Source organism: Rhineura floridana, chromosome 8 (genome assembly GCF_030035675.1).
Source record: "Rhineura floridana isolate rRhiFlo1 chromosome 8, rRhiFlo1.hap2, whole genome shotgun sequence".
In the NCBI taxonomy this organism is placed as follows: domain Eukaryota; kingdom Metazoa; phylum Chordata; class Lepidosauria; order Squamata; family Rhineuridae; genus Rhineura; species Rhineura floridana.
The window spans coordinates 67,350,141-67,362,450 of NC_084487.1; the positions used below are offsets into that span (position 1 = coordinate 67,350,141).

At 43.4% G+C, this 12,310-nt stretch overlaps 2 protein-coding genes across 23 annotated transcripts in view; one reads left to right on the forward strand and one right to left on the reverse strand.

Moving 5' to 3' along the window:
* The window catches only part of NAV3 (neuron navigator 3), a 1,044,290-nt gene that overhangs the window by 287,608 nt on the left and 744,372 nt on the right, over positions 1 to 12,310 (reverse strand). For all 17 annotated transcript variants that reach the window (XM_061639678.1, XM_061639673.1, XM_061639674.1 and 14 more), the window contains one exon: positions 11,414 to 11,597. In XM_061639678.1, coding sequence (XP_061495662.1) covers positions 11,414 to 11,597 — 184 coding nt within the window. The remainder of the gene's footprint in view (positions 1 to 11,413; positions 11,598 to 12,310) is intronic.
* LOC133390651 (uncharacterized) overlaps positions 1 to 12,310 on the forward strand; it is a 28,255-nt gene that overhangs the window by 8,959 nt on the left and 6,986 nt on the right. For 2 of the 6 annotated variants that reach the window (XM_061639682.1, XM_061639684.1), the window contains exons 2-3: positions 433 to 633; positions 1,559 to 1,931. In XM_061639682.1, coding sequence (XP_061495666.1) covers positions 1,910 to 1,931 — 22 coding nt within the window. In that variant the 5' untranslated portion in view covers positions 433 to 633; positions 1,559 to 1,909. The remainder of the gene's footprint in view (positions 1 to 432; positions 634 to 1,558; positions 1,932 to 12,310) is intronic. The other 4 variants (XM_061639686.1, XM_061639685.1, XM_061639687.1 and 1 more) reach the window with 4 other exon arrangements.

The following is a 12,310-nucleotide window of genomic DNA, read 5'->3' on the forward strand; positions in this document are numbered from 1 at the left end:
TGGGTAGGAAGGTGCGGGGTTGGTGCCAGGGGGAATGAGTGGGGTGGCTGTGAGTAGGAAGGTGCTAGGGGGAGTGCCATCACTAGGGCCCACCCCATGACATCACAGGGTTTGGAATGCTTGTGACCTGGCAAGCCTAATCAGAAGACAGGGAGAGTGTGACCCTATTTGGTTCTCCTTGATGTCTCTGTGACTGTATCCTTCTGAGTTGGGAGTGTGCAATAATATCAGTAATCTGTTTTAAATGTTATCTTTTTAAAACATTAAAACATTATCTTTTTCCCAGGTCTTTCCTGATCCCTGAGATTAGATTTTGTACTCTACATCTTTGGATTTATGTCATTGTGTTTTATTATGTATTTATGATGTGCTTGGTTATTTCATATTCTGTTTTATATTTTGCCTCTATTTTGTACACTGCACATTGCTTAGATGATGACGATTATGATAATGATGATGATGATACAGCTCCAACCCTATTTGGCTGGATGTCTCAAGAAGGAGTCGACTGGAGGACATGGCTTTCCAATGGATTCTCCAGTATAGTGTTCTGCAGGGTTAGTTTTATCCCTGATGCTATGAAACCATTGAGTGGGGTCATCCAGAATTCTGAAGTATATTATCATCATACTGGTGAGGACCAACAATCAAACTCAATTTAGACAAAACAGAGATACTGGTAATGGGTGGTTCCTTCCCCAGACAAACCATGCACAGTAAGCCAATAATAGATTTTGGCTATAGCTCGTGGTTTGTCTGGAGAGACAAACTACAAGCCCAGGTTCAGACACAATGCTAAGCCAAACCATGGTTAAGCTTTGGTAGTCCAGCAGCAAGGCCAGGGAAGGAGTGAAGCCTCTACGATTTTTGATCCATGCATTTACATGTTTGTTTGTTCATACTTAGCCATGGTTTGGGTTAGCATTACTTGCAAATCAGGCCACTGATTGCCTTCAACAAAATTCACAAGAACTGCTAGACCAGTTATTTCTTTTGCTACTTCCGAGAAAGAACAAAGTAAAACATTGCCCACAGTATATCAGCTATAGTAAAAAGTGGTCTTAAGTACCAATCAGCCAAATATATTTGCTTTTTTAAAGTAACACAGGGTGAACTTTAATGAAATAACCAAATCCATCTGGATGTCAAGCTGTGACCACTATTTCTCTATGTGATAATATTGGTTTGTCTGCATTGCGGAATTTTGCTGACAGTTCCTTGAAATCAGTTACTGACTAATCCATGAATGGGAGAGAACTTTCATCTACATGTGTTTTCCTTTAGTATCTGGGTGGTTGAAAGATCATCACCATGGCAAGCTTAGATATATTCTGCAATGATAAAGAAAACTGACAAAACATGGCATAAAATATAATGTCATCATTGCTGCCATACATTTCTACTGACAGATATAAATGAGGCCATCAGCACTGTGACCTTGTGTGTGTGTGTGTGTGCAAAATAAACAAAAATGGAACCATGACTAATGTGTAACTGTAATGTAAGAAAAGAGAATTAAATAAAACTGTTCAATATAACTATTTTCATTCTTTTTCAGAACAAAGGCTTATTCATGGCCAAAATGCCTCTCTTTTGAAAAGTCCTCTCCTATTTAACTAAGAACCTTTGTTCCATACATTAACATTTACATCAGGGGTAGCCAACATGGTGGCCTCCAGATGTTGTTGGACTACAGTTCCTATTATCCCTGACTGTTGGCTGTGCTGATGCTGATACGGCCCCTTTCTGAGCAAAGTCTGATGGGAGTTGAGCCCTAATTTACATAATGGAATCCTTATCCCATTGAGAAAACCTGACATTTTCATGTACTGCTTATTTCAGAATGCTACTTGCCAACAATATTACCAGCCTGGATATCAAGAAGGTTCATCACTAAATATCACTGAACATGAAATATTTCATGGCACTAAGTATGTAATTTACAAATCTTTGGACCAGCAAGGAGCAGCTTTTGTCTAAGCTAAGCAGTTATGTTTCTTTCTTGAAGGGACTTATTTGTGGGGGCTTGAGAGTAAATGAGGCTTCTGCAATTAAGAAGAAATAGAGTGTTATGAGAGTATTGTGGTATATATGTGTTTTGTTGTGTGTTGGTGATGACATTTTGGTTTGTTTTCATTCTTAGACAACAATGTGAAAAAACCCCAAATCCAGAACATACTGTTCATGAAATAGCTTTCTGGGTTTACCAAGGGACAAATGTACTCAGTCATCACCAAGTCAGCTCCAAAACAAGTACATGCCTAGAAATAATAGGGTTGTGCAGTGGGTCTGTGTATTTCTGAATTACGGGGTGTGTTGGAGTGATTCAGAGAAGGTTCTCACATTTACGAGTTAAATTGTGTTGTTAACCAGGTGTCTTGGGTCAGATCAGGAACTCCCTAAGATTAGTGGCCCTGTGGAATCAACCGTCAAAAAACTCCCCACAGAAACATATCTTCCTTCTGAGAAATAAATCCAAGCTTCTTGGGGAAGCACCTAGAGCTTTGGGGCATGGTGAAGGGTCTTTCATTTTGATGGATATGTCTTGCTTTTAATTAGTGACCTTTTTTTCCAAGGTTCCAACCCCAGTAATTTGAAGCAGAGATTAAAAAAACTGAGTTTGCTTTTCACATGGATCTATGCCTTTCTCTCTGCAAGTCAATGGAGAGATCTCCATTATTTCCCCAAAAATCCATAGAGGACAGAAGCCCATCTCCACCAACAATCCATGGGGTAACAGGAGCTTGCTAGGGGCTCACATTTCCCCAACTCTAGTATTTTCTGAGGATCCATGTTCCACCCCCCAACTACCTCCATGCCCTATTGATTCCTATTGTACCCAAACCAAAAGTCTGCCCTTAGGAGAGAACTGCTGCAGATTTTGTTCTGATTGACCATGCCTGCAAATTGCATCCAGTTCAGGCAGAAAATGAAGTTATGGAGTGTTCCTTTGTTTAAAAAAGCCCTTAAAGGTGCTCTGCATGTAAAGTGCTAGATGTTATCTGCTTTCAACTTGGCAGGTTTAATCCACTCTGGAGAGGCTTCTATTTCTGCAAAGTTTATCCACTTATGTGAAAAGGGGAAAAAATCAGTTATTTTTTCTAGAAGTGGGGGGAGGAGAAAAGATCTAATTTGGTCCTGAATAATAAGTTGAGTTGGAAAGACACAAAGTGGCTCAAAGCAGAGCAAAGGTGGCTCAGAGCAACACAAACTGGGTCAGCTGGTTCAGAGGAGATACAAATGAGCCAGCTCTCAGAGAGCGAGCAAACACAGCAAACAAACAGGGAGAGCTAACAGGAGTTTGGCAGAGGAGGTGTAAAGAGGAAGAGACAGACAAAGACAAAGAGGGCTCTGACCATGTGCTCTGAAGGGCTCCACAGCAGCTTGATTGGAAGGGGCGTAGCCTGATAGCTGCTGGCTTAAGGAGTGTGGACTGGTACCTACTGAGTGCAACTAGGAGCAGCTGTATGTGCTGGGAGTTTTCATTCTGTTTACTGACTCTAAACTGAGCAGAGCAAAGGGAGCTGTGTCCACTGGTCCAGCAGAGATACAAGTGAGCCAGGCCTCAGAGACCAAGTGAACACAGTGAGTGAACAGGGAAAACTAACAGGAGTTCAGTGGGGGAGGTCAAAGGGGAGGTCCCTAAAATTTTTATTCCCTTGTACAGCACACCATGTACCAGTGGGACTCTCCTATATATCCTGAAAGAGGACAGGACAAAGCACAGGTCATTCCAATAAAAGTAGAAAGAAAGAAACAAAAGATAGTAGAGAGTATGGATGGGAAGGACACTCCAGTGGTGGTGATCTGCAAGGTGTGTGCAATGTTTGTTTTGCCTGAGAACAACATGGCATACATGTGGAACAAGAGCAAGCTGGTGGCTGTTTTGGAAGAAAAAGTGAGGGACCTGGAACAGTGACTGGACACACTGAAGAGTGTAAGAGATGAAGAGTTCTTAGATAGAACACTAGAACAACAACAGCAAAGAGAAGTATAGGAGGTGAAAGAACAACAGCATGTTGAATCAGAAGAGGAGACTGTTGTGGAGAGCAACAATGAAGTGGAGGAAACTCCATGGAAAAGGGTGCCAGGAGCAGAAGAGCTAGAAGACACTCTTCACCAGTGGAACTATGGAACCACTTTCAGACACTTGAGGATGAGACTAGAGGATGGTCTGCATGGGAAGAATTACAGGAGACCCCATGCAACAGTGAGCAAGAAGCTGAAGCTCAGTCAAGCAGGGGCAATGAAACCATGCCCCACGACAAGTAGAAGAGAAGAGTAGTAGTGATGGGAGACTCCGTACTGCATGGGATTGAAACCCGAGCATTCCGAGAAATATGCCCAGAATATGAGAAACAAATAGGACAAACTTGAACTCTTAATGCAGGAGAGTAAATATGACTTGATAGGTATAACTGAAACTTGGTGGGATGACTCCCATGACTGGAATACAGCAATTGAAGGATGTAACTTATTCAAAGAAAACAGAAGGAATAGAAAGGGAGGTGGAGTCATGCTATATGTTAAAAATATATATCCCTGCACAGAGGTACAGGAGGATGAGCTTGGTAGCTCCACTGAGAGTATCTGGATTAAAATTAATGGGGCAAGGAATAAAATGAACATGGTAGTTTGGAGTCTACTACCAACCACCCAATCAAAGAGAAGATGAGGATGAAACTTTTGCAAAACAATTTGCCAATGTTTCGAGTAGGCATGATGTAATAGTAATGGGGGACTACAATTACCCCAATATCTGTTGGGAGATAAATTCTGCCAAACATGGCCCCTCCAAGAAATTCCAGACTTGTGATGGAGATAACGTTCTCCTACAGAAAGTGGAGGAAGCAACTCGAGGATCAGCTATCTTTTACTCAATACTAAACAATAGAGATGACTTGGTGGATGAAAGGCAGTTACAGGAACTCTGGGAAAAGTGACCACACTATACTTCAGTTCTTGATTTTAAAGGAAGCAAAAGCTGAGAGTAGCCATAAGTGTACCCTGGACTTCAGGAAAGCTGTTTTTAATAAACTTAAGAACAATGATAAGTAGGATTCCATGGCAAGCAACCCTAATGAGAAAAGGAGGCCAAGATGGGAAGAAGTTTCTAAAAGAGGAAATTCTAAAGGCACAATGGCAAACAATTCCTTCAAGGAAAAAAGGGGGAAGACAGAAGAAGAAGCCAATGTGGCTTTTCAAAAAGCTTAGAGATGACTTGAAAACAAAAAAGGACACATACAGAAAGTGGAAAGAAGGCCAGACCACAAAGGAAAAATACAGACAGGTAGCATGGAATTGCAGAGATGGCGTCAGGAAGGCTAAAGCTGAGGATGAGCTGAGGTTAGTGAGAGATGCCAAAATCAAAATCAAAATAGCTTTCTTCAGGTACATCCATACTAAAAGACAGAGAAAAAAATGGTGGTACAGCTACTCAGTGAGGATGGCAAAATGATAACAGATGACAAAAGAAAGGGCAGAAGTGCTCAATTCCTACTTTGGCTCAGTCTTCTCCCAAAAGAGGGTCTATGACCCTCCTGGGAAAGGTGAAGTTGAAGGGGCAAGATTGCAGCTTGAGACTGATAGACAAATGGTCAAGGAATATCTAACACTTTGAACAAGTTCAAATCTGCAGGGCTCGATGAACTGCAACCTAGAGTATTGAAGGAATTGGCTAAAGAACCCTCGGAGCCACTGTCTTTTATCTTTGCAGAATCGTGGAGGATGGGTAAAGTGCCGGATGACTGGAGGAGGGCTAATGTTGTCCTTATCTTCAAAAAAGGCAAAAAGGAGGAACCTGGGAACTACCCACAGTCCCTTGTGAAATGTGGTTTTCCCAAGGGCTACTGCAATATTACAGTGTCATTGACTTACAAAGCATTTTTAAACTTCATTTGAAAACAATGCAGAGCAGTTTCCAACAATTCTACTGTGAAGTGCATTTCAGTTGCTAAAGCAAAAAAGGGAACTAGTGAGAAAACCTCTTTAATCCACCTCCTTGCTCTTTAAAAGCAATAAAATGAAGTTAAGTGTGTAATTTTCCTAAAGCAACACATTCAATTAAATACATATGGCAATGGTATGCTGTTTTGTTGTAACTATGAATTATGTTAAAATAATATGTTTTATGTAGTGTATTATTTGCCTATGCTTACAAAGGTCTGATCGACTATGTGTTGTGTTAGTAATAACTCCATTAATTATACAGCCACAAGAGTGGCTGTATACTATAGACAGCATGAATTTTTCGCATACCACAATGTTAAATCAAAAATACCCCATGCCATTCTGATGCTTCCCATAAGCTCATTTCAAAACAAACCTTACAAAACGTATAGTCCTGAACTCAGAAACACTTGCTTAACAACCCTCTAAATCTTAATGGCGATACACAAAATAGTCAGGAAGAATCGAGAGTTCAAAATGTAAAAAGAGAGAGAAAAACCAGACCCCTGTTGGACTTTTTTCTGTCAGTGTTTACAGAATACCTGTAATCCTATTACTGACGTTGCCCCATACGCTGACCTTCATCTTCTGCAGGTTAAAAGTTTAAAAAATGCCTAGCTGATTTTTAATTAATTTAAGAAATGATAAGACTGGGCATGCTCAGTAAGAACCAACTGTCAGCGTTCTAAAAGCCAGACTCACAGCTGTTTGCTTGCCTGATCAGGGTGCCACACTCATACCAGACCTTGATTTCACATGAGACAGTCATGGCTTACCCCAAAGAATCCTGGGAAGTGTAGTTTGTGAAGGGTTCTGAGAGGAGACTATTATTCCCCTGACAGAGCTCCAGTAGCCAGAGTGGTTTAACAGTCAGCCGCTCTGATTGAAGCTCTGTGAGGGGAACAGGGCATCTCGTAGCAACTCGCAGCACCCTTCATTAACTACACTTCCCAGGATTCTTTGGGAGAAGCCATGACTGTCAAAAGTGAAATAAAGGCCTGGTGTGGATGTGGCCAGGGACAGCTTTGGTTTTAATTTGTGTGGGAGGCTACATGTGCCTGCTGTAGAATAAAAAGGTGGGGGAAACGCTGAAAAAGAATGATACTGTTCACAGTGTTTTCCTCTTGGAAAGAAAAGGGGCTTCCCCTCTGCCCAGTGCCCACCCACACTCCCCTCCTTCTTCCTCCCCTTCCTGCCATCATCCTCCACTCCCTGCTCCTCCCCCAGGTCAGTTTCACTTATCCTAAGAATGATTGCACAGGAGTAAATCCCACTGAACTCAAAAAGCATGCAAATGATCAAACCTGCCCTCTCACTCTACTCTGTCCTATCCCGTCCCCCATCCCCTTCCAATTCCCTCCTTCCTTTTCCTCCTCCTTCTCCTCCCCTCTCTTCTCCCCCATGGTTAGTTTTACGTATCTTAAACATGATTCATAGAATCATAGAATAGTAGAGTTGGAAGGGGCCTACAAGGCCATCAAGTCCAACCCCCTGCGCAATGCAGGAATCCAAATCAAAGCATTCCCAACAGATGGCTGTCTAGCTGCCTCTTGAATGCCTCCAATGTCCAAGAGCCCACTACCTCTCTAGGTAATTGGTTCCATTGTCGTATGGCTCTAACAATTAGGAAGTTTTTCCTGATGTCCAGTTGAAATCTGGCTTCCTGCAACTTGAGCCCATTATTCCATGTCCTGCACTCTGGGATGATCGAGAAGAGATCCTGGCCCTCCCCTATGTGGCAACCTTTCATGTACTTGAAGAGTGCTATCATATCTCCCCTCAGTCTTCTCTTCTCCAGGCTAAACATGCCCAGTTCTTTCAGTCTCTCCTGATAGGGTTTTGTTTCCAGTCCCTTGATCATCCTTGTTGCCCTCCTCTGAAACTGTTCCAGTTTGTCTGCATCCTTCTTGAAGTGTGGAGACCAGAACTGGATACAGTATTCAAGATGATGCCTAACCAGTGCTGAATAGAGGGGAACTAATACTTCACGCGATTTGGAAACTATACTTCTGTTAATGCAGTCTAATATAGCATTTGCCTTTTTTGCAGCCACATCACACTGTTGGCTCATATTCAGCTTGTGATCAACGACAATTCCAAGATCCTTCTCACATATCGCATTGCTGAGCCAAGTATCCCCCATCTTATAACTGTACATTTGGTTTCTTTTTCCTAAGTGTAGAACTTTGCATTTATCCCTGTTGAATTTCATTCTGTTGTTTTCAGCCCAGTGCTCCAGCCTATCAAGGTCCCTTTAAATTTTGTTTCTGTTTTCCATGGTATTAGCTATGCCTCCCAATTTTGTAATCATTTTCAAATTTGATAAGTATGCTCTGTAGCTCCTCATCCAAGTCGTTAATAAAAATGTTGAAGAGATTGCACGAGAGTAAATCCCATTGAACACAATAAGCATGCAAATGATCAAACCTGCCCTGCCCTCCCCCCTCACCTCCCTTTTGTCCTTCCCCCTCCCCTTCCAATACACTCCTCCTCCTTACACTCCCCTCTCCTCTCCCTTCTTCCCTCCCCCTTCTATCCCCTCCCCCTCCTCCTCCCCCATGGTCAGTTTTACCTATCCTAACCATGACTGTATGGGAATAAATCCCACTGAACTCAATAAGCATTCAAATGATCAAACCTGTTCTCCTCTTCCTGCTCCCGTGCTCTTCCTCCCCTCCCTCCTCCTCCCCTACCAAATTCTTCCAAGCTACACAGGAAGTGAATTGGACTGTGAAAGACAACCCAAATTGTGTCTGCATTTTGACAAATTTGTAGGGCAGTATAATATCTCAGAGAGGTCAGGTCTCTTGCTCCCCTGATGCATTCTCTATAGCTACCCAATTTTCCTGCTATTTAAAGTTTGATAGAAATATCTGTGGGCTATAGGTACGTTCTTAAACCACAAGGTTTTTTTGCGTATTAGTGAATACAATATTTGATTTAGTTTATTTTCAATGTAAGGTAGCAATACCAGACTGATAGATATATGTATACGGAAATCCAATACATATCTACTCAGAAGTCAGTCCCATTGAATGTGGTTCTTTCCACCCCTGTGTCATGGTCAGATCACCATCTGGTAAACATGGACTTTTTGTTGCCGCACCCCCTCCACAGGGGTGATGGACCTATTAGAATGGTCCGCCCCAGGCGCCTGATGGATCCTGATGGATTCCTGACTGCGCTAGGGGAATTGGAACCTGCTGAAGGTCGCCCGGTCGAAACCCTGGTGATGGAGTGGAATGAAAGGATCACCGGGGCGTTAGACCGGGTGGCTCCGAAACGTCCTCTCCCCCTGAACAGAACTCAGTTAGCACCGTGGTATACACCACGGTTGTGTACTCTGAGAAAGGAGGTGAGACGACTAGAACGCCGGTGGTAGAAATCCCGCTCCGAAGGTGTCCAGACACAAGTTAGAGCAGCAGTAACTGCCTACCAAGTGGCAATAAAGACAGAAAAGAAGGCTTTCTTTACTGCCTCTATTGCGTCTGCAGAGTGCTGTCCCAGGAGGTTATTCCAAGTGGTCCGAAGCCTGGTCGGTCCAGTTGCTCAGGAACCCTTGGAACAGTCAAAAACCTCCTGTGACATTTTGGCTAAGCACTTTGCTGATAAAATCGAATGCTTACGGAGCTTGATCCCGTGCGCCGTGGATACGGTAGATGAACCAGAGTTGCCCAGTTGCACGCCGGTATGTTTGGATCATTTTCAGCCTCTCTCTTCTGAGGATGTGGACAAGGTGCTCTCAACTGTAAAGCCTACCACCTGTCTAACTGACCCTTGCCCATCGTGGCTCATTATGAACTGCAGAGAAATTGGGTGAGGGGATTAAGGCGGTGGTAAACGCATCCTTGAAAGAGGGTGTGTTGCCATCAGCCCTCAAGGAGGCAATTGTAAAGCCCATCTTGAAGAAGCCCTCCTTGGATCCCCAAGTTTTTAATAACTTTCGCCCAATTTCAAATTTACCATTCTTGGGCAAGGTCATTGAGCGAGTGGTGGCTAATCAGTTGTCGAAACACTTGGATGAAACGGATTACTTAGATCCATACCAATCGGGCTTCAGGACTGGTCACGGAACTGAAACAGCCTTGGTCGCTCTGGTAGATGATTTGAGGAGGGCATTAGATAGGGGAGAATTCACCTTTCTTGTCCTCCTTGACCTTTCAGCGGCTTTTGATACTGTTGACCACAGTATCCTTTTATATCGCCTGGAGGGATTGGGAATTGGAGGCACTGTATTACGGTGGTTCCGTTCCTTTCTCTCTGACAGGTACCAACAGGTGGCATTGGGGGAGGAGGTTTCAGACCCTTGGCCTCTCAATTGTGGTGTGCCACAGGGTTCTATCCTCTCTCCCATGCTATTTAACATCTATATGAAGCCGCTGGGGACAATCATCAGGAGATTTGGGTTGCAGTGTCACCAATATGCGGATGACACTCAGCTCTATCTCTCGTTTAAATCTTCACCAGAGTCGGCTGTGGAGACCTTGTCCAAGTGCCTGGAGTCCGTGAGTGGATGGATGAGAAGGAATAGGCTGAAACTGAACCCCGACAAGACTGAGGTACTACTCGTGGGGGACAAGAGAAGGTTGGGAACTGTTGACCTGAAGTTCAATGGGGTGAGTTTACCCCTGAAGGATCAGGTCCGCAGCCTCGGGGTTGTACTTGATTCCAAGCTGTCCATGGAGGCTCAGATTTCGGCAGCGAGCCGGGCAGCTTGGTATCAACTACACCTTATATGTAGGCTGCAACCCTACCTTCCTGTTCATCAGCTCCCACTGGTAGTACACGCCCTGGTCACCACTCGATTAGATTACTGTAATGCGCTCTACGTGGGGTTACCCTTGAAAATGGTCCGGAAACTACAACTTATACAAAATGCGGCGGCTCGACTACTTACAAACAGTCGTCGCCGGGACCACATCATGCCAGTGTTGTTCGATCTACACTGGCTTCCAGTTGTTTTCCGGGCCCAATTCAAGGTGTTGGTATTAACCTTTAAATCCCTATACGGTCTCGGCCCAGTTTATCTAAAGGAGTGCCTACAACGCCACCAATTATGCCGCCTGACTAGATTGGCCACACAAGGCCTTCTCTCAGTCCCGCCAACCAAATTAGCTAGATTGGCGGGAACTAGAGAGAGGGATATTGCAAGCCATATTGCAAGTCATATTGCAAGAACCCTTCCCATAAAGTTGCGAGTTTCTCCTCTCACTCTATGTCATTCATGACTGTTGGCAAGCCTTGGTGAGAACAACAGAGAAGCTGAAGTAACTGTCTGAATTAATATAGACTAAAGGTGCAATCCTATGAACATTTATTCCCAAATCCAATTGACTGTAGGCTTAATTCCAAGGAAACATGCATTCAGGATCCAGCTCTTTTTGCATTTGGGAGCTCTTGAAAATCATTACAAAATGGAAGCACTTTAATTCCAGGTTGTACTAGAGGGAATATTCTTACCTACCTGGACTGCATATCTTGCTGTGTTTTGGGTTGGCCAATATCAGTGGGAGGTGGAGAATGAGAGACGTGCTGTTGTAACTCTACCAAAGATTGATAGTACTGTTGCTGTTGGTGTTGTTGCTGTTTATAACGAGACAAACTGAAAAACAGCCCTAAAATGGCTTTCAAATTTCCATTCTTTATTTCTGAAAGATGAAGACAAAAATATCAACATGAGACTTTCACTTGGCACTATTTGAAGCTTCTAGATCATCTTCAAGGGCAGCCCCATAAGCAATGCATTACAGCAGTCCAGACAGAAGGTTACCAGAGCACAGGTCATGATGGCAAGGAACGGCTTTTGCTGAACTTAGTTTCAGCTCTATCTCCCTGTTTTCACACACTATTTTATTTGCTTTTATTTAATTGTTTCATATCCTACATTTCTACCTAACAGGTGCACATAGTTTCTGCAAAGGTCTGTGAATCTACAAACAGAGCAGCACAAGGGGTGCTGCTCATGCTCTCAGGATCACACATAAACATCAGACTCTTGGCGTATACAATCCAATGGGAATTATTTACAGAAATGAGAAACAAAAGCAGATCAGTCATCAATAATGATGTGTCACATCCTTTGTCACTATTATGGTGGCAAGGAGCACAACAGTTTCTTCTGCTTTTTCAGTAAATCCCCTTGTACCAGTGTAGCTCCAGTTGACAGAGCTGTCTAGATGTGGCATCTGTTCCAATTAGCTGTTTCCAAGGGGAACCTGGATGCCTTTTCCCTTTGCTCCTTCCTCCCTAAACAAATAGCTGATTGTTAGGGATATGAAGCCTCACTCACCGTGTAACTGATGAGTGGGGCCTAGTTGCAGTCGGAGGCGAAGCTGCTGCCTCCATCTTCTGTAAGGGCAAA